The sequence below is a fragment of the Podarcis bocagei genome (genome assembly GCF_964188305.1).
Source record: "Podarcis bocagei genome assembly, chromosome: 5".
Classification (NCBI taxonomy): Eukaryota; Metazoa; Chordata; class Lepidosauria; order Squamata; family Lacertidae; genus Podarcis; species Podarcis bocagei.
In genome coordinates, this window is record NC_138129.1 from 65038339 (window position 1) to 65063575 (window position 25237).

A 25237-nucleotide genomic window follows, 5' to 3' on the forward strand; every position below is an offset into this window, starting at 1 on the left:
CTTTCTCACGGAAATTCCACTGCGTGGCACAACATTTGGGCATGGCAAAAACCAGGAGAAAGTTTAGCAGCATATCTGAATGCAGCTGACATCAGTGGACCCCTGTTCTGAATTCAGCACTTGCTCAATTGATCCAAATTAGATTCGGGCATGCCTAACCTCCAGTAGCATCCAATTAAACTGGTGCTTCTTCAGATTGCCATTTAGGCTTGTGGGCTTTCTATGGGCATTTGGTTGGCCATTCTGAGGGGTTTTTCCACACTTTTCTTCCCAGGCAGATGTCTGTGCTTTAATGCTCCATGTCTGAGCAGTTGTTGGTGAGGTGGTTTTTTTTGTCCCCCTGAGCTTTAAAGAGCAAAAACCCGCTCTTTAAAGCTAAATCAGAGCAGACGTCAATTTGGGTTTGCCGCAAAGGGATGTTTGCTCCATTTAAATCGCAGGTTGTGCCTGAAAAAAACAGAGAAAGTTAAGTTAGCATAAACCCTGAAAACAGAATGCTGAGCTAGATTGGTCTATGTTCTTGTCATGTTCATGATGACGGTTCTTGTCATGTTATTTGCACACACACTTACCTCCCATTGAACCTAATAGAGCTTACCTTTGAATAGACATACAAAGGATTTCACTGTTAATTGTACACATCCATCTGAAAGGAAGTGTATTGTGAGTGAAGGAAGTTTGGACAATGAGTATGAGAGGAACTCTTTCTTAGACCCATGCAGTCTTCAGCCTGCTCTCATATGCCTCTTCAAATGTCAGCAGAAAGGCAATTCTCCCCTGTAGACTGCTGGTCAGATTATATATATTATTTCCCCAACTGTAAGCAAATTTAAGAAAACCACTTCCTGTTCAAACTTCTTTATTAATATTGCAGAGCCATACCTTTGTGTTCAATATAAAATTAAATGTCTTAGATTATATTGATTTGGTTCTCAGAATAAAATCTTCCTTAACTGAAAGCCTGACGTTCTTTCGCTTTTGACTAAGTTGTTGGCGCACCAGTCCATTGATCTGAGTCCTAAATGAGATTCATGAGCTTGAAAGTCATTCCCCTGCGCCTACATGGCTGGGATTCCTGACCTTCACAGGGAGCATCATTCACACCTTCTCTTGCCCATATCTTATGACATATTCCTGAGCAAACCCATCATGAGCCGGTCGGAGAGTGACGCACACCAGAAGCTGCCTCTGTCCATGTGACGCTTCTCCCAGAGCACCCACTTGGAAGCACACAATGCTGGCAGGCAATTTAAAAGACTTCTTTTCACAGTCTGTAAAGGAAACGGTTCAGATGCGTTGTAGCTTATATTTAATTTCAGAGTTTCATAACTCTTTTTTGTTTGTACATAAACACCAGGATTGTGAGTTTTCTCTTCTAGCATTTCAGATTTTGGCTCCAAAATCCAAAGTATTCAATAACATATTTGCCATTCAAACCCAAACTGTAGAAAGTGAGGGCAGCTGAGTACTGTAGGAGTAGTAATAAGCCGGAGTAGCTAAAAGCTCTGAACATTCTTTGACGGCCAATTCTCAGATTTGTTTTTTACTTGGACAAAACATGTATAGGTAGTATTGGCTGTGTGCTCTTCCTGCAATCTAAAAGACACAACATAGGCTGCTGTTAGCAAGGTTCATGTTGCCATTGAACTGGTTATACAACCTGTTCAGTTTTCCTGTTACTGCGTATATAGCCCACTTGGGAAAATAAACTAAGCAGTCGCATAGAGGACTGAAGAGTATGTGTCTAACAGATGTTGTTCTGCTGCTGCTAGTTTTCAGTCTTAAGTTGACTGTTTTGTTCTGGGGTCAAAATTATTCATGGCTTCTGAACGAATCCCTTAGTGCTTTCCATCACAACTTGGAGCTATTTCATTTTCACAGCAATCACTTCAGATCTGTGAACATCATAGAGTATTCTGGTATGTGGAGGGGTGGGGGAATTCTGTTATGGTTATGGTTTATCGATCAGCTGGTGTGTGGTGAGTTCAAACCTGTAGGACCAGCTGTGCAACTGATTTCCCATGGGGAAGCCGATAGCATAGCTGATCCTTGCAGAAATCCACTGTGCTGTCCCAATGCTTGGGAAGCACTGAAAACAAGGCTGAGAAGAAAGGACATTGTGTGGTGCTTCCAAAATGCCCCAAAGCCAGCTGGCTCTCAGGCATTTGGGAAGCACTGCACAATGTGTTTTGCAAGCCCTGTGCTTAGCACTTCCAAAGCATCAGCCATAGGGTTGACAAAGCCCCTTGTGCTGCAGTTCCCAAGCACTCAACAACCAGGTGGCTGTGTAAAGCATTTTGGGAATCAGTGCGTGAAGAAGTTAGCAAGCCCACAATGATGTCAAATGATTGATATGTGGGATGTCTCATCTACCAGTCAAAGGTGGCCCTCAGGGTGGGGGCAGATAAGAATAAGGTTCATAAATGGTTTATTGGAAACTAATCTTGTTTCTACCTGTTAGGATGGAGAAAATCCCGTGCAACTTCTGTTTAGCAGTGGTGATTGGTCAGTCAATTCCAATGAATTGGTCAAGCTTTTTTAGTCCTGCAGAGTAGAGTTAGCAGAGGTCTCTACTTCTTGACAGCACGTTTATGTAGCTTGAATTCCAACACTAATCTTACCTTGTTGCAAGCAAACAAGGAGTTCTAAGAAATTATTTACATAATATCTGGGCATGGTGTACAATTTAAATTACTGGGCAGGCTGGTTCTTCATATGTGGTAAAGACCAAACAAGCAATTTATCTAAAGAATAGCTAAACACACCTGTATACTATTTTAAACATTTGATTTTTTTAAATGAAAAATCAAAACATGATCTATTGCCTGAAAGGAGAGTAAATAATATGTTTCTCTACCCAATAAGCTCCTTTCCAAGCCATTATTAGGATAAAAGGTTGACCCTAGGATCAGCATGGGGAGATGCTATTAAAATATTTGGATTGCCAAAACTTCCTATTTCAAAAGGATATCTCTTATTCCAAGCCATAAGAGATGCGGGAAAATGAACGGAATATCTATAGAACAGTCAACTTGGAACCAAGTGGGTCTCTTAATTTTGAAACTGTAATATGGCACTTATTGCTAAAGCTACACTGCAATTTGCCAATATAGTCGTACCTTGGAAGTTGAATGGAATCCGTTCTGGACGTCCATTTGACTTCCAAAACATTCAAAAGCCAAATCGTGGCTTCTGATTGGCAGCAGGAAGCTCCTGCAGCCAATCGGAAGCTCCGTTGGATGTTCAGGTTCCAAAAGAACGTTCGCAAACTGGAACAATCACTTCCGGATTTGCGGCGTTTGGGAGCCAAAACATTCAAGTTCCAGGGTGTTCGGGATCCAAGGTATGACTGTACAGGGAATGGGATCGTAAATCTCTTGCATTGCCACAAGGAGTTAAAATAAGCAGGGAAAAGGAATAGACCTAGCTCTGCCCCACAGTTGCGAAATGCGTTTAGCTTGCTTCCAGGCCTTCATCCTGATTTGTTGGCAGGGAAGTTATACCACATTGCATCAATCACAGCACTTTATGGTGGAGGTGTGGGGAGGGGTTTGTTGTGCAAGGGCTCAAAACCCACTTTAATTTTGCAACCTGAATTTGCCAGTGTGCCATTGAATGCCACCCACAAAACTGCAACAATCTGGAAGCACCCACTGTTACTATATAACCACTCAACCTCTCTTACGCATTAACTCCACTAACATGGGAATAAATAAAAGGGGAAGAGCTTGAAGTGAGAAGCAGCACTGATTGTGGGAACAGGGGCTCATCTGTGGCTACACTTAAAAACCAGTTTAAAGAACTATTTATGTGAATTTATGGAGCAGTGCCAACCTAGCAGTTTGAAAGCATGTCAAAGTGCAAGTAGATAAATAGGTACCACTCTGGCGAGAAGGTAAACGGCGTTTCCGTGCGCTGCTCTGGTTCGCCAGAAGTGGCTTAGTCATGCTGGCCACATGACGCGGAAGCTGTACGCCGGCTCCCTCGGCCAATAAAGCTAGATGAGCGCCACAACCCCAGAGTCGGTCAAGACTGGACCTAATGGTCAGGGGTCCCTTTACCTTTAAAAGAAACAAATGTTACTGTTTTCTGTTGCTAAAGGTCGTATTGAGTAAATCACTTTGTGACTGAAGACAGAATAATACTTCTAATGCAACTTCCATATAACAGACTATTCTTTATAGTTCATATGTATTCTATCATGATATAGATCATGACGTCGTGATTCGGGTACCAAAAATGCTTAACAGCTTTTAAGAAGTAGATAAAAATATTTTTCTGGTCCAAGCTTTTGTAGCTTAGGTTTGAACCAATAAATAGCAGGATTTCTTTTGTCCAAAGGGACGGAGATTCTATATTACTAGACTTGCTTTACACACACACACACACACACACACACTTTAGATCTCAGGAATTAGCTTCCAATTTGCTTAAAGCACTCTTGGAATTCCTGTAGCAGGCCATGAGGGCTGCATGACAGTAATCTGAAGGGAAGCCTGTCTGTAAATGAGGGTGGCTGTCATGTGGTGCTGTTGCCATAGTACCATGGTATTCTTTTGACCAGCTGTATATGAACTCTTGAAGAAAGGAATGAGATATGTGGGGTGGGGGTGGGGAAGAAAGCAGCTTTACATTATAAACCTACACTGGCTGCTAATTAAAAACAGAAATAATATGAAGCTCACCTTTATTTTTAGAATATCCCTGTTTCCTAAAGTGGTCAAGACAAAAGCGGTGCAAATGTGCTTTAAATGACAACAATCATTCAGTCTGATTTATTTCACTTTACTGAGTGCTTTTAGTGTGGATTCATATACTGACATAAGAAGAGGCAGCGTCTGCATGCAGTGGTTCCTTTGCAGCCTGGGTTCGTAAAGGAAAACATGCAGCGCCCTGCATCACATTGGGCTTCTGAGTAACTTATTTTAGGGAACAGGCTATGGAAATATCTTACATTTTGCTCTGCAGATATAACATAGCTTTCTATGTTTGCTAAGAATTTCAGAAGTGAAAGCCGTCTGGTTTTCTTTGCATTGAAACATTAAAATACTTCTTAGCCAGATGCAAGCATATGTATCTTCTCTGTATATGTAAAGCAATACGAAATCATATTGGAATAGGTAGGGAAGAAAACAATTATAATTTTAAATCAGTGTCCTAAAGCTGTGTTTAAAAATCTCTGTGAGTGAAAGGGGATTTCCCATAATGGCAATGCAGTGATCTGGAGGAGGAGGAGGAGGAAGAAGAAGAGGAGGGGGTGCTGCTCGCCTTATTTTTCCTTGTTTAGATATGCACGGGGCTTCCTCCATTTTAATCTTTCTTTTGAAAAGATGGCTGTATAGCTAAATCCAGCAATGCCTACAAAAGCAGCCGTCCGTTCTTTTTCGCTCAGTACAGCAAAGGAACACTAATTTGGAAACCCCCCTTCAGACAACTAAGCAACCAGGACTATTCATAATTCATAAGTGCTTTAAGGCAGCTTGCTGGAAACAGTTGGATTAGCTCTCCCTCCTCTGCGCAGCCCATTTACATCATTTTTGTGTGTGTGTTTTGCCGACAAAGCCTCCAACAATACATTCTTTTCTGCAAAACTGGAATACAAACCTTGGTGTTGTCTTGGAGTAGCAAGTAGCCATTATTACAGGAATTGTTGACTTTTACCAACATTAGTCTCACTGACCAGGAAATCCTTCTTCCTGAGGAGTTCCTCCCTCTGATCTGCAAATTCTTCATAAGAGATTTCTCTCTTTTGGCGTGCAAAGTCTTCCAAAAATGCCTGAGGCAAACTATTTGTTATCTGTATCTTGGGGTTATATCAAGGTGGGTTTAAAATAAAGAAAAGCAAATAATAATGTCCAGTTGTGTTATTTATATGTAAAGTATATATCAGAATCATATTTATTGCTATATAGCCTTAAACATGTTAGATGCTTGTACAGTAAGGTGTAATATTGCCATACAAACAGAATGTCATGAAAAATAGGAGCATCATTTTATGATCATTTACACAAAGTATATTTAAGTTGTATGCAACTTGATAATCCAGCCAAATGCCATATTAACATTTCATTTTTCCCCTGGCAAAAATTTTTATAAATTGATGTTGCTTTTGTATTGTATGTGGGACATTGCTAAATTGCTCATGATCAAGATTTAGAACAGGCTTATAACTTGTGAGACCAAAAACTGCTCTAAAATCGACATAGCTTTGCAGAATTAGGTAAAATGTATCTGCCTTTTTAAAACGATATTTTTAAAAACTGACAGCACCATAACCTTAAATCGCACCATGTCGTCTAAAAATATTTCTTATATGTTTATAGTTTATCTATAAAGGCATTGCTGAATGATGCCATCTTTAAGTTAGTTAATAATGTCCCATTTTATTTACTGTGCATGTATCGCTTAAAAAAACTGATGGTTTGGGTTTTCTTTTCTTCTAATTACCAATAGTTCAAGAGAATGTTGAACCGAGAACTGACACACCTTTCGGAAATGAGCCGATCGGGGAACCAAGTATCTGAATATATTTCAAACACTTTCCTGGGTAAGTTATTTAGCACCACACCCATTCCATTCTGTGTGTAAGTTAGGTTTTAACAAGCATGGCCAGGCTCTGATGTGCAGGCGGGGCTGTTCTTACAGGTGCAGTGATGCTTCAGTGATGTCGCTGCACTTAGTTAAACTATGGAACTCACTCCCACAAGAGGCAGTGATGGTTACCAATCAAGTTGGCTTTGAAAGAGGATTAGACAAATTCACAGAGGAGAGGACTATGGAGGCAGGAACGCTACTGAACACCAGTTCCTGGAAACTATACAGGATGAGAAGAGTCCTCTTGTCCCCGAATCCTGCTTGAAACTTTCCCACAGGGATCTGGTTGGACAAGGAGAGAACAGGGTGTTGGACTAGGTGGGCCAGTGGCCTCATCCAGCGGGCTCTTTTTATGTTTACAACCCCAACCCCTTCCTTTCCAATCCCAAACCCACTGGGCCGCCCAACAACCCATTTTAAGAACCTAGTGGACTTCTGCTTTGAGTATAGTCATTTGTTTCTCTCATTGAAAGGTTTTTTTTAGTGGACTCTAGGAATCAGTCTCCAATGCAGTGAAAGGAGCTGTGGCCAGGCAGGGCGACCGTAGAAGCCCCAGTGCTGTGTAGGGATGAGCTTGAGCAAAGAAACTGGACAAAGTGCTGTGGGGTGCACATTTCATGACATGTCTTGGGCAGCAGATGAAACCGCGGCGTATGAAGGGAACGTGATTTATTCCGTTACGCCACCTTTAAACAGAAGAAAAACCTAATTAGTAAAATCTAGAAGTATAAGAGCATACAGGTGCTATCGAGGGCAGAAGTTAATGTTGGAGGCCGTTGCTTAGCAACCATCCATACTCCCCAGGCTTGAAGTAGTGGGGCTGAGAATGGCGCTTGCTTGTGTTACCCTTCTGGGGTGTTTGCTTGCCTGGGGCTATTCATCATGGTGCATTATAAAGCTGAAAAGTTAGAGCAGCCATGTCAGCTAACTCTGTGGTTGGGCCTGAAGTGGTTGGCCCATTACACCAGGACAGCCCTACTTACCTGCTTTTATATGCTCTTCATCTGATTTCTGCTTTGACTATAGCCATTCTTTTTTCTTAATGAAAGATTTTTAGTGATTTTTCCCCTTCATTATATGGAGCAGTGACAAAGTATTTAAATACTAGTACCCTTCCACAACCAATACTTCCCCCCCAAAAAAAAAACTTCCAGGCTTCTCTCCCTTTGCCCAAATGCATCCAGTTTAAACTGGCCCATAATATGTAAGATCTGTTGCAGTTTTGTTTTGTTTGGTAGTGTTTAATAGTGACAATTTTTGTGTGTGGGTATTTGTTTCCCCAATTTTAAGCAGCCAGCAAACTTTCAGCGATAGTGTTAACCTATGGTTTTTCCAAAATAATGTTGGTAAATAGGCATTTTGACGCACGCACACACACAAAATTAATCTGAAAGTCCACATTTCACTTAGGATTGTGAACACACACACACAAATTATGACATTTTTAATGTTTTTACTCTTGTTTTACCACCAAGTAAAAATAACTCGTTTGTCTTCAGTGGATATTCTTAGGTGAACACTTTGACCCGCACAGTGAACACTTTGATCCACAATCTTTATCCAAGCACTGATAAAATGCACAAAATATCTATTGAACAAATAATGATGATATCACTGTGTTAAAATTGCCAGTGATATTGGTCCCTTTTTAAGGGCCTCTGCCGTTAATGGCTCCTGTTGACTTCATCCATCACATAGCTCCACCTTTGGTTATTAATCATTAAAAATAATCTTGGCAACAGTAGTAGTTTTTGTCTTTATTTGTAACAGTATCCAAACATTAGATTTATAAATCCATTAAATTGTTTAAACTATTTTGAATAAGCAAGCAGTATAATATAAACATTGTACACAAGTGATATTAAAACAGATTGCTTCATAAACTTTGTAATTCATTTCTCTATATGTTCTTCACAGACAAACAGAATGATGTAGAGATTCCCTCTCCCACACAGAAGGATAGAGAGAAAAAGAAAAAGCAGCTCATGACACAGATCAGTGGTGTGAAAAAGCTAATGCATAGTTCAAGCTTGAATAATACTAGCATTTCAAGATTTGGTGTGAAAACAGAAAAGGAAGACCATCTAGCCAAGGTGAGTGCAGTTAACTTATCGTTATTTTAGTCTTTTGGTGTAAGATACCACTTGCTACCAATGGAGAGAGAGATTTTGATCAGCTGCTTAATATAGTATATAACACCAGTATTCAAACGTGTATTCTGATTATATCAGAAAGGTATTCTCTTATGTAGTTTAAGAATTCACCATTACAGGGTCTAGTTTTGACTCACTACTCCCTAGCACATAATTGGTGCTGGCATGGTAGCAAAAAATAGTTAAATACAGTCATACCTTGGAAGTCAAACAGAATCTGTTCCGGAAGTCCGTTCAACTGCCAAAACGTTCGGAAACCAAAGCACGGCTTCTGATTGGAAGCCACAGAAGCCCCGTTAGATCTTCGGCTTCCAAAAACAGTTCGCAAACTGGAACGATCACTTCTGGGTTTGCGGCGTTTGGGAGCTAAAACGTTCGAGAACTAAGCTGTTCGAAAATCAAGGTTCGACTTTATGTTCAAATATGTAGCTGCAATTTAGGAAGAGATGTTCTTCCTTGTTCCTTTTATATGATATATAATGTTCTTTCGATAACTATCTTATTAGTGTTTGAGAGAGAGAGAGAGAGTTTTGAGTTTATAAATATAGCTATAGACTACTTACAGGCTTGCCTTCATTACATTCGTGTTGTATATCCATTATTTTTTGTTTAATATTGATTGTTTTCTCCCCCTCTAGGAGCTGGAGGATCTGAATAAATGGGGTCTGAACATATTTAACGTTGCAAGATATTCACACAGTAGACCTCTCACCTGCATTATGTACGCTATTTTTCAGGTTCGTAATTTCACTGGTTATATATTGCTTCAGATGGTTGCATTTAAAGGTAGCAACAACAAACAGTCCCATCCCATCCACCCCCATGATGAAGCCTTCAGGTCTGCATCACCTTATAACCTTCTGCAATTTAAATTACCTTGAAACAGGAGAGAGATCTGCTAAAGACATTCAAGATCTCATCAGATACCTTCATAGCTTACATGATGACTTTGGAAGACCACTACCATTCCGATGTGGCCTACCACAACAGTCTCCATGCGGCTGATGTAGCCCAGTCAACACATGTCCTCCTGTCCACCCCAGCCTTGGATGTGAGTAGCTCCCCACCTGCAGTGAGAAATGCTCATGTTGCAATAGTGAATTTGTTTCGCAGGTTAATTATTTATTTACAACAGTTCTTTGTTTTATTTTAATTCCTGTTTCTTTGTAGTTGCTTTCACCCTTCTGGGATTCTACAGCTGTTCCCATATGCTCTGGCATTCTTGGTAGTTGCACAATTAAGCTGATTTCCATACCACTAATGGAGAACCTGTGGCACTCCAGATGTTGGGCTTCACCTTCCATCACCCCAGTCAGCATGACCACTGGCCAGTGATGGTTGGGAATTGTAGTCCAGCAACATCTGGAGGGCTTGGGTATATAGTTAGTAAGATTAATTTAGACCAAGCTTCCTCAACCTCAGCCCTCCAGGTGTTTTGGCCTACAACTCCCATGATCCCTAGCTAGCAGGACCAGTGGTCAGGGATGATGGGAATTGTAGTCTCAAAACATCTGGAGGACTGAGGTTGAAGAAGCCTGATTTAGACCTAGATTTCTAAGATGGAACTTCTCAGCAATACTCTGCTATCAAATTTTTATTTTTTACATGGAGAAACTTAATACTGAATACAGTAGATTTATATCTGTGCAGTTACATTACCTGTAGTAGGTATACAGGGTCTATTGTGCCCAGAAGAATGTGTCAGAATGAAGGGAAAGTAGCAAGTGGTCCTAAAAGTTTTAAACTGTTTGTGTCATTTTAATAATGTGTGACTAAAACAGTCTAGTCCTACTTTAAGAAATGCCTATGATTTGGTTTCTGTTGATGTCTGTGTGCGTGGTTAATGAGTTCAAAATTATGATCTATCTATTGCTCATTTTTGCCTTAGGCTGTCTTCACTGATCTGGAAATTCTTGCAGCCATTTTTGCAGCAGCAATTCATGATGTGGATCACCCTGGTGTCTCCAACCAGTTTCTTATTAATACAAGTGAGTCCTATGTTTATTACACACACACACACACACACACACACACACACACACACACACACAAAATTATCACCAATTTGGGCAGTTATACTTCACGAAACTTATTTACTAATTAGATCTTTTTTTAAAAAACAACCAATCATGTAATAAATATAATACATTCATTTTAAATCAGGAAGCCTTGAATATACTGAAAATGAATTTCCTTAGGAAATAATGAGTTACGTTATCTGTTTTTTTGTGGGTTTTTTGGTCAGATTCTGAGCTTGCTCTGATGTACAATGATGAGTCAGTCTTGGAAAATCACCACCTTGCTGTGGGTTTTAAGCTGCTACAAGAAGAACATTGTGACATCTTCCAGAACTTGACCAAGAAGCAACGTCAAACTCTCAGGAAAATGGTGATAGACATGGTAAGGATTTGGTATCCCACCCCCTGAAAACTTACTACTGCTCATTTTTCTAATGTATGCAACCAAAATTCAGGTTTCTACTTCCTTGCATTTACAACAATTATTTTTCTTTTCATATAGGTCTTGGCCACAGATATGTCCAAACACATGTCCCTACTGGCAGACCTAAAGACCATGGTGGAAACTAAAAAAGTGACAAGTTCCGGAGTTTTGCTTCTAGATAACTACACAGACAGAATACAGGTGTGTACAGGAGCTTCTGTTTTCTCTTTTAAAAAGGCATACCGCTTACTGTGACTTCCTTTAGGGATCAAAACAGAAAACATAACAAGTTATATTCTTGACTTACTGTGAAGAAGGTGTGTCCAGAACCTGATAGTTCGCTCTGCTGTGCATCAAAGGACTTCTAGCACAAGGCATTGCACTGTTGTTCTGGTGGAAAAAGCCAGCCTATTTTCAGGTAGTTGGGTGGGGGGCGAGTCGGGGGGTGGATAACTTTCTAAGGCGAGGCTATAAGGCCACCTGCAGCTTTAGCATGGCATAGTAATGGCTATGGAAGTGACTTGCACCAAAGGGGGTAGTAAGAGGAAACCTGATGGGACAAACGTTGACTATATGCTACTGTAGATGTTGCTACGCAAAATTTCCCCTGTGCTTGCAACTGCAGTTGGAAACATGACTGAGCTGATAAGCACACTGACATTTGCGCACGTAAACTATATAATCATATAAACCTCTCCACAAGATAGGAATTTGGTGGTTTGTGGTTTCCTACATTCTTCAAACCCACTTGGAGAAGACAGGATCTCACAGTCATAAGGAGTATAATCAGTTCAGTGATCATTTGGTCATTTGCCAAGTGTTGTGCAATCTGAAAGTTCCTTCTTCACATGCTTATGGCTTCCAAGGATTAAGACTTGTCATGGGTGGCTAAGAATACTGAAAGAAGAAGTTGATTCCAAAAAAGACAAGGACTCTATCCTAATAGTTTACCTGCTTTTTCCACTTTGATGATGATACACCTAGAAACATCCATTTTAGAATATTCCTAGAAATTTCTGTGACTTGAAAAAAATATGAGGGTACTTATTTAGATGAGGGTACTTATTTAACCCTTATCTTGGTGAAATATTTGTCCTACAGTTCCTCAGTGCTTCAGACAGATTATCTGTCACAACAGATACGCCAGAAGGGTAACTAGCTTTGTGGCAATGCACAGTGCCCCATGACAAACCCGTTGTTCTTCAGTTCTAAGTTTCTCCTAGTTGGCACAGAATTCCCATTTCTAAATAAGCATTACATAAATATGAAAGAAAAATATCCCTTCACAGAATCTCCTACATTAAACCTGTGGCCCTCCTGATGTCACTAGATTCCCAATCACCATCATCCACCGCTATTGGTCATGCTAACCTGGACTGGTGGGACCTGGACTCTGACAGCATTGTGGGAGGGGGACAGGTTCCCCATTCCTTCTGTAAAAATTCCCTTTCATGCAGACTAGAGCTCAGCCTCCATAGCTCAGAGAATTACCTTTAAGAATTTTGCACCAGCATGGGTGATCAACCTGTGCTAAGACTTTCAAGTTGTCCTCCATTGCTGCTAAGTTCTTTTCACACTAGCAACTGAGAGCTACAACAGTTATATAACATATTCCAGCTTCTAGGAAGTAAGTAGGGTGAAAAGAAACATGACTAGACAGACATTCGGATATCTATTATGCTTGGAAAAACAAAGGGCCAGCTAGATGCCAGTCTTGGCAGGCACTGTCTGTGAACCTGCATAAATCAGGGTCACAAATTCTGAACCAGACTCACGAGTTTGACAGCTCAGGTGCTACAAAACCATTTTCATTTGATTTATTTCCTCCAAGGAGCTCAAGCTGGTAAATGTAGTTTTGTCTTCCATTTTATCCTCACAGCAACTATGTGAAGTAGATTATATGGCATGCTATATTACGTCTTCTATAAAGATCAGGAAAAAACCTGAAGTGACACTTTTTAGACTAACTGAGGAAGGTTAGGCTGAGAGGTAGTTCATCCCATGGCTGAGACAGAATTTGAAATTGAGTACCTCAGTCTCACTACTATACTAACTCTCTGTAGGATTTGCTGACACCCAGATGAACCAGGGACCTTTAGATCTTCACTCTAACTCAGTGTTTCCCAACCACTGTTCCGTGGCACACTAGTGTGCCGCGAGATGTTGCCTGGTGTGCCGCGAGATGTTGCCTGGAGGGAGGCGGGCGAGTCGGGCGGCGAGAGGCGGGGCGGCGGCGGCGAGGAGAGGCCACCCAGCGCGGGGCTCTCGCCGTCTGCCTGCCTGCGAGCTCAGCGGGCAGCGCCTCCATCCGCAGCGCCCGCCCCTGCCAAAGCTCACCCAGCCAAGCCGCGCTCTCCTTCCTGCCTCGCTTTGCTGCCTCCCCCCCCCACCCCCAAAGCTTGGAGGTTCCCCGGCAAGGGGGAGGGGAAAAAATTGAAACTTACACTTTCGTGCGTCCCTCCCGGCGTGACGCTGCGCGCTGACGTCACGGGGCTGTAATGGTGGTGTGCCTCGAGATTTTTTTCATCAAACAAGTGTGCCTTTGCCCAAAAAAGGTTGGGAAACACTGCTCTAACTCTCTCCCAACTCATCTTGAATCAGATTCAAGATACGAGAGTCTGGACACATTTCTTTCTTCCACACTTGTATCTTTAAGGCACAAGCAGCGTAAAGTAATTTGGAATGCAACTCTAAGCTAAAGGGTAGGTAATAATAATAGATAATAGTAACTTTTATTTGTATCCCACCCTCCCCTGCCGGAGCTGGGCTCAGAGCAGCTAACATCATATAAAACACAATATACATAAAAACAAACAAACAATGGATTAAAATGCATCCCAAAATTAATTCAAATAAATTAAAATTAGACTGGAAAAATGGCCATCCTCAAGTTAAAATTGAAAACGGTTAATACTCGCCAGGACCAACTATTTCCACTGATATTATAAGGACCTGTGAGTGGGCTGGGAAACCTCCTTCGTACTTGTTCATACAAAGAGAAAATGAGTCAGACTGAACCCTGGCCAAAGGCCTGGCGGAACAGTTCTGTCTTGCAGGCCCTGCGAAAAGATGTCAAATCTCGCAGGGCTCTGGTCTCTTCTGAGAGAGTGTTCCACCAGGGCCGGGGCCATGACTGAAAAGGCCCTGGCTCTGGTCGAGGTCCATCTAATCTCCCTGGGGCTCGGGATCTTCAGGGTGTTGTTATTTGTATACTGTAAGGTCCTCCGTGGGGCTTACCAGGAGAGGCAGTCCCGTAGGTACGAGGGTCCTAGGTCGTATAGGGCTTTAAAGGTTAAAACCAGCACCTTAAACCTGATCCTGTACTCCACCGGGAGCCAGTGCAGCTGGTATAAGCAGATGTTTGTCCTGCTCTGTGGTGTGGTGAGCCAAGGCCCAACCAGGATCTAAGAAAAGGAGAGGTTCAGGCAAGACACAAGGCAGAGCTCTGAAGTCACTCCAGCAAGGAATAAACTGAGCCCTTATATAGCAGCAGCAACTAAAGCCTTATTGGTAGCCCTGCCTGCACTGCAAGGGGCTGCTTTACTTAAAAGAACCAAGCCTTCCCCAATACTGCAGTGGAGCAGAGAAGCCTCAGGTCATCTGCTGTAAAGTCCTCCACGTCCAAGAATGGCAGTGCTGCATCCTTGGGTTGGAGAGGCACTAGTCCCACAGCAGTTTGGGGGCTAGTCCTGCATCCCCCATCCCTTCAGGTTTTGAATCCTTGCCTCCATGACCCATGAAACAGGACTCCTAGTCCCTGATTTAGTCCCACTTCTGGGGTTTAGGTTTAGTTTTAGTTTAGCTTTGCACTTGCGTATTCAGGAGAGTGTTAGTGCAGCTTGCACAGACCGAAATTATTGCTCATCATGCATATCCACAGTTAATTAGGGTGATATAACATGACCTCTCACCAAATAATCCACATCTTGACTTAGTAAAAATTTATTTTAATGTTCTCTTTTTATAAAATACTCCAAAATAAGGGCATTTTTGTGATCAAAATGTTCTTCTTTTAATATGAAATTGTACAGGATGTGCCAGCAAGTAGAGAATGAAATGTTTTTCTATTCTGCCTGATTATGTGAGCCTTCATATTAATGCAGGTTATGCAATTGCAGGTTCTCCGAAATATGGTCCATTGTGCTGATTTAAGTAATCCCACAAAATCCCTTGAACTCTATCGACAGTGGACAGACAGAATCATGGAGGAATTTTTCCAGCAGGGGGACAAAGAACGGGAGAGAGGAATGGAAATCAGCCCAATGTGTGACAAGCACACAGCTTCTGTAGAGAAGTCACAGGTATTTGACTTTACTTTACCTCCCCACCACACACATTTTCAGTTGGGGTTTTGCCATGAGTGTGAGCGTTTTTTAAGGTGGGGTGGATGTCCCCCCCCCCCCAATTCTGTGTTATTTGCATTTACTGGTAATTCCAGAAGGTTTCTTTTTGTATCTGGTGCTGAACACAGATTGATTCCAAATATCTAGATGTCTCTGAAACCTTTGCGGACTTAGCAAAAAAATATTCTACTGTCAGCTATGAATGTCTCCATTGTGTGAGGGATATAATCATTCTTTTTTATATTCCCAATTCTAGTTGCAAATGCTTGAGAACCATTTTGGGGTAATGACTATATCGGGGTAGCCAATACAGTGTTCTCCGTATGTTGTTAGGCTGAAATTCCCACCAGTCCCAGCCAGCATGACCAATGGTCAGAAAAGATGGGAGCAGTAATTAAACAACAATCGAAGGGCACTACATTGCCTATGCCTGGGCTTGAGCAGTGGAACTTAAACTGTAGGAACTGAGTGCTCACTAGGTTATCTTTGGCTGGTCTATCTCACTGTCACTGGCTAACCTACCTCACAGGATAAAAATAGCAGAAATTGTGAGGATAAAATGGATGGGAAGTTGTATGCTGCCCTTAATTCCTTGGGAGAAAATCAAGTTGAAAAAAAACTAATAATAATAATAATAATAATGGAAAAGATAGCACAAAAAGATTAAACAATGTCCTTTACAATCCCAAAACAGGTAAAACAAAGTTTATGCATTTTCCTGGTTCAAGTTGTCTGCTAAGAGAATAAACTTTCAACTTAGTGTTAAAAAAAGTTGAAACATTTCTAGTGGCGTTTCTTTATGGCTATGAAGAACCCCACCTTCTAATAACCAGGCAAAGCTATTTAACTTAAAGGTCTCTCCTGAGCATACTCTGCAGGAAGTTTTCGTCACCTTTTGGCTTAAGCTGTCTCAATGGTTACAATGGAATTATAACGGCTCATTTAACATCCTGTTGTGTCTGAAGAAGTCAAATGTGATTTCCAAACCAAACATCCTAGGACTGCGATGGGCTCCTTGGAGAGCTGTTTTCCTGCTCTGTAAAGTTGCCTTCCAGCAGCTTTTGGAATTAAGTGACAAACTTTGGCCAGGCGGAAGACGATAGCTTTTATGGCCATTCAGTTTTCTCTCCTCTGCACTTCCTGTTGTCAAGCAACTTAGAACTAGCTCAGTTCAGAGCTTACTCATCAGACAAAACGTGAAGGCATCATTCTTTCCCCACAATGACACACCATTTCCACAGAACATTACTGTATCCCCACACTGAGTGCAAGGGGCTGGGTGTAAGAGCAGTTGCCTCCTTTCTCTTTCCTGGTGGAGGAGAATATAAATATTAAAGGGAAACATCATCCACCCCTCTGCTTCTGTCCAAAGATACAGTGCATTGTGAAAAGTATGTTAACAGTTATAAACTGTTACAAAACTTCACGTCAGAGGTAGGGATGGAAGGACATGTCAATTTCAGCTCTCAGTTTCTCTCTTCTTTTTTCCCAAGCTTAAATGCAGTTCACCACATTTTGCACCCATTACAGTGGCAGCTTTTCATGTTGTGTATTTTCTTACAGTTTTTTCTTTGGTTCTTAACAAATTTGGACCCGTGGTAACTTCTTTCTATTGCTTTGCAGGTTGGCTTCATTGATTACATTGTCCACCCACTTTGGGAGACATGGGCAGACCTAGTACAGCCGGATGCCCAAGATATCCTGGATACTCTAGAAGATAACAGGAATTGGTACCAGAGCATGATCCCTCAGAGCCCTTCTCCTCCCCTTGATGAACGCAACAGAGACTGTCAGGGCCTGATGGAGAAGTTCCAGTTTGAGCTTACGCTTGAAGAAGAGGACTCTGATGGGCCTGAGAAAGAAAGTGATGGTATCAGCTACTTCAGCAGTACAAAGACACTCTGTGTGATTGACCCAGGAAGAAGGGGTTCCCAAAGTGAAGCTAATATAGAAATTGTGACAGAAGATACATCACCTATCGATACCTAATATATTGTTATCTGTAAGGGTGAATTTAAATACTTCATGCACATGCAGGTTGTCTTGCTAACTAGCCTGAAATCGAGGTCTTAGGCACCTACCATTGGCTAAAAGACCTTTCCAGCTACTTGAGATTGGAGTCAGGGTTAAAGAGCGTGTAGTGATTGCTCAGGAAATTAACAGGTGATTTATATTGCAGCTTAAGCTTTGTCAGCCAAAAAAAACAAAATCTGGAACCAGTGTGAGTTGCAACTGAACAAGCCTGATCGTGAACAACACTCGGCTGAAATATTTTCTGTTCTTAAGAGATTTTGAAATCTAGACAGGTCTGGCATGTAGAACTACTGATTTGTAACTCTGCATTTAAAACTTGTCCACCTGTCTGCAGACCCGTGTGCCTTTTTTATAAAAAAAAAAACTTCCACGTCTTTTCAAGAAACCTACTAAGTACACAACAAAACATGTTTGATATTGATGTATATTTTTTAAAAAAATATTCCTGTTTTAACGAAATAGGTCTTCCTTTGTAGGGGCAATACTTGTTTCTTTTTTGCAGTTTAATCACGTTGACTTGCTAAATAAAGCAGGGTGCCCTCCTCTTTGCATTACTGCACCATTGGTCACTTTATCAACCCTGCAAAACCTGTGTTGTTATCTACTGAAAAATGTCCCCCCACCCGCCCCCGGTTAATTGTTTTTGACCTTTCTTTTGCACAGGATAAAGTGTAGCTTTCTGTTCCTTAGCACAATACAGCACATGTAAAAGTCAACATACTGAGGTAATGTGATGTACATTCTCCTCCCCTTATTTTTTTAAAAAAAACACTCGGTGGAAGTTGCACGCTTGGTCCTTTGTGTTTTCTCTTCCCCACTGTTCATGTCCCCTTTTCTCTCTTGCACTTGCCTTGAGCTCTAACATGTCCAGTACTGTTTATAACAGTGTATTTATTACTTAATGTATATAATGTAATGTTTTGTAAGTATTAATTTATATAAATTAACATTGCCTGTCAGTGGTGATGTTACTTGTGTAGAATACTCTGCATAAGAGTTGCCTTTCTTGTAACCTTTTGTATTGCATAAAGTAGAAAAACCTGAACATAGCTTAAAAGAGACATATTGAACCCAGAGAGGGCATTCAGGTAGCATTGGCTCACAGGGGTTTCATTTTCACTGGCATTTGGGGAATCATCACAGTTGGTGGGTGATGGAGAAATATTTAGAATCATCTGTTCAGATGATGTGAAGCTGCTGAAACTTTGAAAGAGAAACCTACAGTAAAATGCCACAAAATGTTAAGTGTCAGTTTCCAATTAATGAACAACCCAATGTGAATTTCTATGACAAAATGTGAACTGGTGTTATAATTGTGCTGTGAAACTTCTTCCAACAAAGCTTGTTAGGCATGTATACAGTGCCAATCTCAGTTTGTAAAACTATGTTCCAAGCTTTCAGTCCAACTTGTGACTAACTAGTTGATGAAATAGCACAGTTGTGCATGATCAATGGGTTTGTATGTCTGTTGAACACTGCATTGTTCCAGGTGGTTATTTTGTTTCAAAGTTTCACACAATGTATGTTGTTATAGTATTATATATTGTGTTCAGATGCATTCTTAAGAGATTTTTATATGAAGTGAATAAATTAAAGCATGACTTAGGTTGGGCTTTCCTAGATGTTCTTTTTAGTTATCTACTGTGCTTCAGTTGCATGTTTAATGCAGAATTTTTAAACGTCACCATTGGTGGTAGTGAGCAAGGTATGAATCGCTCAACACAAACACATACTAGTCACTGGTGGAGACATGATACTGAATTAAGCAAATCTCTTACTGATTAATAAATACATAAGAACACAAAGGGTGAAACAGATTTTCTACCTTAAGAGTCTCATACCCTGGAGCAAGTTATGGCAGTGTTGTACCCCATTAATTTCTATAAAACTCAGCAGGTTTTTAAAAACTTCTAAGCTGCCCCATGGAAAATATTTCTGAAACGCGGGGTATAAACGTTATAAATAGGGAACTAAACACATAAATTTATTTCATGGGCTTAATAATTTTCCTTAGCCTCCATCTCAACACCAATTGGTATTAAATGACAAACCAACATACACCAATATCTTAAACCAGTTCCCCACAAATGAAATGCCCATTTTATCAGCATTGCAGAGAGCAGTAAAATGTAAGCAAAACTGTCTGGGTACCTGAAAATTAACATAGAAGAGCCATGTGCCTCCTGGTGGTGGCTGGAAAGCAGAAGCTACTGAAGTTTGTAAAATGTCTATGCAGTAGTGGTCTTAATTCTATATTTTAACTAATAAATACATAGTTTTTTATGCGTTGGAGAACTTCCCAAGAGTGGCTGCACAAATCACTAAAAACAAAATGTGATGTGACTGAAGCCATTCACTATAGGTAAGTCATTCTCAGTTCCTAATCCCAACTCTTATTTGTGCCGGTGATACAGGAACAAACATCATAGGTAAATATGGTCTCAGTTTATCTCCGATAACCTCTTAAATAACCTTTTTGTCTGCTAATCTATGAATAGGTCAGGTGGAGCACATTCAAATGCCACTTCCACTGGTTTGTCACCTAGATTGCTATGGGTATGATGTGAAAGTACCTGCAGTTCTAAATTTAGGATTGCCAAGGAAATATGATTAAATTATATCATTCTTTACTGCAGAATATTTGCATGAAGTGGTTAAACATAGAAGAAGCTGGAGAAGTAATGAAGACAGATCTTTTGCTGTCAACCCCCCCCCCCCCACACACACACACTATGACACTCTTTAGGGGAGCGGGTGGCGCTGTGACCATGCCTCTTGGGCTTGCTGATCAGAAGGTCAGTGGTTCAAATCCCCACAACAGGGTGAGCTCCTGTTGTTCTGGCTCAGCTCCTGCCAACCTCAGCCAAATACTGAACAATCTCTAAGAACTGTTGCAAACCCTTTTTATAATCCAGTGGAGGCATTTCATTAATGGCATCCACTTTGCTGTCACCTGGCTTCAGTCCACGACTTGAGAATAATAATAATAATAATTTATTACTTTTACCCCACACATCTGGCTGGGTATCCTACCCATTGCCAGTAGTCATATTTTTCACTGAGGATGGCGAAGGGTTTCTTCCTTGCCAAGTTTCTCTGGACATCAATATCTGTGTGAATGTAAAATTGTCTCCTGACAGCCTTCTTGAAGTTCTAGGGTCAGGACACAGCCTAAGCAACCCATTCTTCTTTTGTATAATACTTCAGCTACTCACCCATGCTATAGGCTATCATGAACTGGCAGGATGATGGGGAGGAGGAAGAGGGTCCCAGCGAGGGGTGTAGCCAGGACTGGGACACACTGGGGCAAGCAGGGGATGGGGAAGGAAGTACTCAGAGGGTGACAGGGGATGGATGCACAGGAACCAGAGCAGCAGGACTCATCACCAGAGCCAGAGGGGCTCTTGTGCCCATGAACACAGTGGGCTCTGAGATGTAGGGAGCAGAGGGAGGGGTGTTCTAGGAGGCTGGGACAGACAATAGCCCACAGCCCAGCTCCCTAGCTGGCCAGGTGGGGCTCGTTAGCTCTGGGAGAAGGCGTGTGATTCCTCAGCTAGAGTAGGCTCAGAACAGGTGAAGGTCACAAGCCTCATCAAGCCCAGATGCTGCAATCAGCAAGCAAAGAGGGAAGCAGAGCTGAGGTGCTGTCTGCTCAACTGCCCCTGTTGATGGACTTTGGCTTGAATGCTCCTGGAGTCTGCTTTGGGTTTGACTCTGGACTGCATTTCCTGAGCTTTGGACTTTGGTCGTGTGGCTTGACCCTGGACTTTGGATTTGCTGCCAGGTAAGCCAGGGGTTCAGGACATAGACTTAGTCACTTTAGAGATGACCCAATGAACTTGAGGTACTGTGGGGCTGGTTGCAGTTGGTCCTCTATGGTGTTGGAGATATTCCTGCATCCATAAACAACTAGGGACACAACTTAGTCTACATAAATGTAATGCACACCTGGAAAGTGTCTCAGACCAGCAAAAATATATAGGAGTGTGCTGTAAGGAGCTATGTCTTTAGCAGTGGTCAAGTGGCATGATCTTCATTCACACACCTGATGAGCTGCATAGTCTCACACGCTGCATGGCCCACCTCAAAACACCTTTCTTGCAAAAGGCTACGAATGTTCCTCTTGGTGTAATTCTTGTCCCTTCAAATGCAGTCAGGGTGACAGTTGCTGGGATTGATTTCACCTTCTTGTGCAATAATTGGGCCACATTCTCTGCACCAGTGTCCAGTTAGAAATAAAGAGGCTTGCCAGCAACAATAACTGCAACACCAGGGAGCAGGGGATACCTTTTGCACAGCATCCACAAAGGATTATGGTCCTTGTCCAGGAGTTGATTAACAAATGTCTACAGCACAAGTTAGGATTTAAATAAAGGTTTCTTAGCAACCTAGCCCTCAGCCTGCCTGAGCATGCTCGACAAACAGCATGGTTATTTAATGAGGAAGACAAGCAATTCTCCAAACTCACAAGTTTGTGCAAGCATCTTTAAATCAGTGACATAGCAATTAGTGCTTTCCCCTTCCATCTGAATTCATGTGAAGAACTTGTTTCTGTCAAGTCATTCTTTTTAGGAGTGCAGCAGGCCTCAGATTTGCTGGTAACAAATGACGTATTTTGCTTATCTGACTATTTGGTGAACTGAAAGATATTGAAAACCTTCCTAGCCTCTTCCCCAGGCACATGCAGAGACAGGACAGTTTTTGATTCACCATCCTTTATAACTGCATCACAAACAATGCTGTAAACTTCAGATTCCTGCTTCCACTTTCTCCAGTTGCTGGCCGCATTGCCCTGAAGTTACCAGCTTCCCTGGAAACTCATATTTGTGCCATAACCACTGTGCTGAGATGTCTGTGGGGAACAGGTCTGACACCATGCAATATGGTTCAGTGGATTCTTTGTGTATCTACTCACATGGTTGCACACCTTCCTGTTAACCCTACACCACAGCAGACACCAAAAAAAGCAAAATAAAAAAATTCCTTCCAGTAGCACCTTAAAGACCAACTAAGTTAGTTCTTGGTATGAGCTTTCGTGTGCATGCACACTTCTTCAGATACACTGAAACAGAAGTTGCCAGATCCTTCTATATAGAGAGAAGATGGGGAGGGGTGTTACTCAGAAGGGTGGTGGGAATGGGAGATAGGCAGATAGCTGAGAGAGCCTCTTGACGACTCTTAACGACTGTAATAGGTCTTACAGGAAAAGGCAAGGGGTGGGAAGGTGAGAAATGGTTTAGTTATGTATAGTGAGATAAGAATCCAATGTCTTTGTTCAGCCCAGGTCTTTTCATGGTTTTAAGTTTGGTAATGAGTTTGGTAACTTAAAACCATGAAAAGACCTGGGCTGAACAAAGACATTGGATTCTTATCTCACTATACATAACTAAACCATTTCTCACCTTCCCACCCCTTGCCTTTTCCTGTAAGACCTATTACAGTCGTCAAGAGTCGTCAAGAGGCTCTCTCAGCTATCTGCCTATCTCCCATTCCCACCACCCTTCTGAGTAACACCCCTCCCCATCTTCTCTCTATATAGAAGGATCTGGCAACTTCTGTTTCAGTGTATCTGAAGAAGTATGCATGCACACGAAAGCTCATACCAAGAACTAACTTAGTTGGTCTTTAAGGTGCTACTGGAAGGAATTTTTTTATTTTGACTATGGCAGACCAACACGGCTACCTATCTACTACTGGAACCAAAAAAAGCAGTTGCTGAACTACAGAGGAAAAACAAATAGCTCTGAGGCTGGCTTGCACCAGACTGAATTGGTATAGGGCTGACACCCACTGAGGAGCAATTGTGTAACAGTCAATCTCATTTTAACCCTTTGCATGCCATATTATCACAGGGCACATCTTTTCCACAGATTTTTGCATTTAGCGTTAATATGCTGTTACCTCATTTTTTATTTTGAGTTATATCTTCCTATATAGATAACAATGTAAGGCTGTCGTTGTGCAGTCCCACTAGAGGATATGTAAGTGCCTCGTCACAATCCTGGATTTGTGTAAACTCAGGGCTTGGCAGGAGAGCAAAAGAAAAGGCAGGTTTTTTTAATGGCAGTTTTAAATAACAGAAGAGGTTTGAATAGAGCAGGGAACAGAGGAGTTGTGAGGGTATGATGGGGTTTTATTTATTAAATTTATATACCACCCTTCATCAAACGATCTCAGGGCAGTTTGCAAAATAAGGGGTTTAAAGAGCTATGAGGATATGGGAGTGGTTTGAAAAAGCTAGAAAACATGCACCTCCTTCCCAAAGCCAGCTTTGTGAAGGGTATGTGAGGGCTGGGGGGGGGGTGTCGTTGTCCAATTTTGGGCTTGCTTCTCCCGTCCTGCATTGCGAGGCTATGTGTGGCCCATGGGTTCTGCATCAAAGCACTCTTGCAGCCCACTTGATATAGGTTGGGTTGCCCTGAGCTAAGAGGTTATTGTGAGGGTGGCAGGGGAGATGGCAATAGGAATGATCAGGGGCACAGCCTCATGTGTTTTCAAGTGTTCAATACATTATTCTGTTATAATCCTCACAGCATCCTTGTAAAGCACACAGAATTACCCACATGGGGCAGGGAACAAAAAGAGGGGTGGGGCTTAACTGAAGTCATCTAGTTGAGTTCCTGATAGTGCTGATTCATAGCTAAGCTTCTTAGTCATTATGCTAAACTACACCAGATCTCAAGTTATTTGGCCACTGATAATTCTTGTGTTATATTCTGAATTTCGTATCAGTGATGTTGCTCAAGCATGGTGATTTTCTACCACTTTGTTCATCCTTCCCTAACATGAACTGGAAAAGACCATCTTCTGATATTTGTGCATTCAATCATAAATCAACAGCACCATCTGGTGGAGAAAGGGATAATAATCAAATCGCCATGCACCAAATCATTCTACCTACCTGTCTGGTCTTCTTCCTCCTTCCCTGACCCCTGGTCCTCCTCCTTCTGTTCCTGTTCCTTCCTGACTCCACCAACCACTCCAACTCACAATTAGCCCTCTTCTCACCAGCACCTGGAGATATATATATATATGTGCACACTTCTTCTGAAACGTCAAGTCCTGCCCCACCCAATCACACAGTCCAACTGAAAATTCAAAACTCGAACGCACCAATCAAAACAAGCATATTCTTATGCATAACGAGAATTCTAACACCAAGCAATATTTCACTGGGCCAGATAAAAAAACTCCCCACAGCGAATCCATTGCAATGTAACATTACCCTACAAATGTCAGAGCACATTACGCAATGCCTGTTAACACTTCATTTGTATAAACAAGATTCCTTCACAGAAGCACAGCCAGGTTCGCCGGGCGCCTTCATTATACACCAGGGGTCAGCAACCTTTTTTCAGCCGTGGGCCAGTCCACCCTCTCTCAGACCATGTGGGGGGGCGGACTATATTTTTTGGGGGGAACTGAATGAATTCCTATGCCCCACAAATAACCCAGAGATGCATTTTAAATAAAAGGACACATTCTACTCATGTAAAAACACCAGGCAGGCCCCACAAATAACCCAGAGATGCATTTTAAATACCGGTAAAAGGACAAATTCTACTCATGTAAAAACATGCTGATTCCAGAACCGTCCGCGGGCCAAATTGAGAAGGCAATTGGGCCGCATCCGGCCCACAGACCTTAGGTTGCCTACCCCTGTTATACACC

The 25237-nt window shown here is 41.8% G+C and overlaps 1 protein-coding gene and 1 long non-coding RNA gene across 8 annotated transcripts in view; one reads left to right on the top strand and one right to left on the bottom strand.

Moving 5' to 3' along the window:
- Positions 1–19172, top strand: part of PDE4B (phosphodiesterase 4B) — a 257231-nt gene extending 238059 nt beyond the window's left edge. For 6 of the 7 annotated variants that reach the window (XM_081193750.1, XM_081193751.1, XM_081193752.1 and 3 more), the window contains 9 exons: positions 6454–6547; positions 8512–8687; positions 9386–9484; positions 9634–9798; positions 10636–10735; positions 10993–11147; positions 11268–11390; positions 15308–15490; positions 17156–19172. In XM_081193750.1, the coding sequence (XP_081049876.1) occupies positions 6454–6547; positions 8512–8687; positions 9386–9484; positions 9634–9798; positions 10636–10735; positions 10993–11147; positions 11268–11390; positions 15308–15490; positions 17156–17521 (1461 nt within the window). In that variant the 3' untranslated portion in view covers positions 17522–19172. Of the gene's footprint in view, positions 1–5632; positions 5821–6453; positions 6548–8511; positions 8688–9385; positions 9485–9633; positions 9799–10635; positions 10736–10992; positions 11148–11267; positions 11391–15307; positions 15491–17155 lie in introns of those variants that run through there. The other variant, XM_081193756.1, reaches the window with a different exon arrangement.
- On the bottom strand, positions 749–5191 carry LOC308586837. The gene is made up of 3 exons (XR_014008086.1): positions 3881–5191; positions 2455–2544; positions 749–1596 (listed from the first exon to the last, which is right to left on the bottom strand). It is a non-coding gene; the product is annotated as an uncharacterized lncRNA (long non-coding RNA).
- Positions 19173–25237: the final 6065 nt, after the last annotated feature.